The sequence below is a fragment of the Volvox carteri genome (assembly GCF_000143455.1).
Source record: "Volvox carteri f. nagariensis unplaced genomic scaffold VOLCAscaffold_15, whole genome shotgun sequence".
NCBI classification, from domain to species: Eukaryota; Viridiplantae; Chlorophyta; class Chlorophyceae; order Chlamydomonadales; family Volvocaceae; genus Volvox; species Volvox carteri.
Window position 1 is genome coordinate 286,389 of NW_003307558.1, and position 1,179 is coordinate 287,567.

The 1,179-nt window shown below is 60.4% G+C and overlaps 1 protein-coding gene across 1 annotated transcript in view; it reads right to left on the reverse strand.

The window, feature by feature from the left end:
* Positions 1-1,179, reverse strand: part of VOLCADRAFT_104354 (uncharacterized protein) — a gene marked incomplete at its 3' end in the record, with an annotated part of 9,334 nt that overhangs the window by 4,212 nt on the left and 3,943 nt on the right. The window contains exon 4 of the mRNA XM_002949660.1: positions 342-584. Within this exon, the coding sequence (XP_002949706.1) occupies positions 342-584 (243 nt within the window). The remainder of the gene's footprint in view (positions 1-341; positions 585-1,179) is intronic.

The window sequence follows — 1,179 nt, forward strand, 5'->3', positions numbered from 1 at the left end:
TCTACGACGCNCAAAGGACAGGTCATGAAAGGGCGGGACTGGCAAGGTTTGATGGTCTCTGACTCCAGCAAACCCTCGATGGCAGAAGACACAAAATCCCCGTGGTCCCGTGCAGATTGGTGATTCTTGCCCCAGTACGGCCGGGGGGGGAGGTCCTGAGTGCCACATCAGAGGGAACCCTTGCAGGACCCAGCTCAGCACGAGCTGGTTCACCACTGTCGCCTTCCAGACCGCGGCGCAGGCTCTCAAGCGCCCCCGCATCTTAGGCCTATCCTTGCTACCCATGCTAGGAGGTGTGGCTTCACAAGGCGGATCAACAGGCAAAGGTGCTGGGTTCTCACCTTCTGGGACCGCTTGTTCATTCCTCGAAGGGGCTCCTGGGTCTGGATGTGGTTCCTGGGCTTGGCGGGCGACCTTGGTCCGGGGCCGGGTGGGCTCTGCAGGGCCGGGTGCGGGACGCTTGGCGGTGTTCTTGGTCTCCACTTGTGTGTTGTCTCGTTGGGCAGGGGGGGGCTGCGCGGGGCGAGGGGCTCTAAAACCCGCGGCGACGAACAGTGCGCCCAGTACTGTGGCGGCCAAATTCTCTGCATTGCAAGAGACAAAGGATAACAGAGGGGGAGATGAGTAGAGGCCGGGGCTCCTGGCGACTGAGGCTACGAAACGGTGGGAAGCCGCCCCTCCTGGGATGACGGAGAAAACCGAACAGGCTACTCAGGGGCGACCTGCGCCGCAGGGGACGGGGCCACCAGAGCCATCAACCTGTTTGATGCCTCTCTGTCGTTGTTGGGTACATGCATGAAGAGGGGAACTCGGACGGAGGAAAGGACAGGTCCAGCCTGAAGCCGGCCACCTGGGCCTGGAAGCCGCCATGGTCAACAGGACCGAGCCAACACGGCAATAAGGCCCCAAGGCCAATCACAGGCGCCACCAAGGGCAAGAGCTCGCGCGCGTTACAAAGAAACCTCCCTCCAGGGTACAACTTGGTCCGACATCTTCTAGCGGTGGAAGGTCTGGAAGAGACCGGATGTGCAACTTAGCATAACAAGTCTTGTCAAAGATTGGGCCAAAGCATACTCCGTTCCAACCCAATAATGTTTGTCGGACTTGTGGGCCCCTGCAACAACAACGACCGCGAACTGCACGGAGGGGCCACTGAGCGAGCTTAGAAAAAAGGAGGGG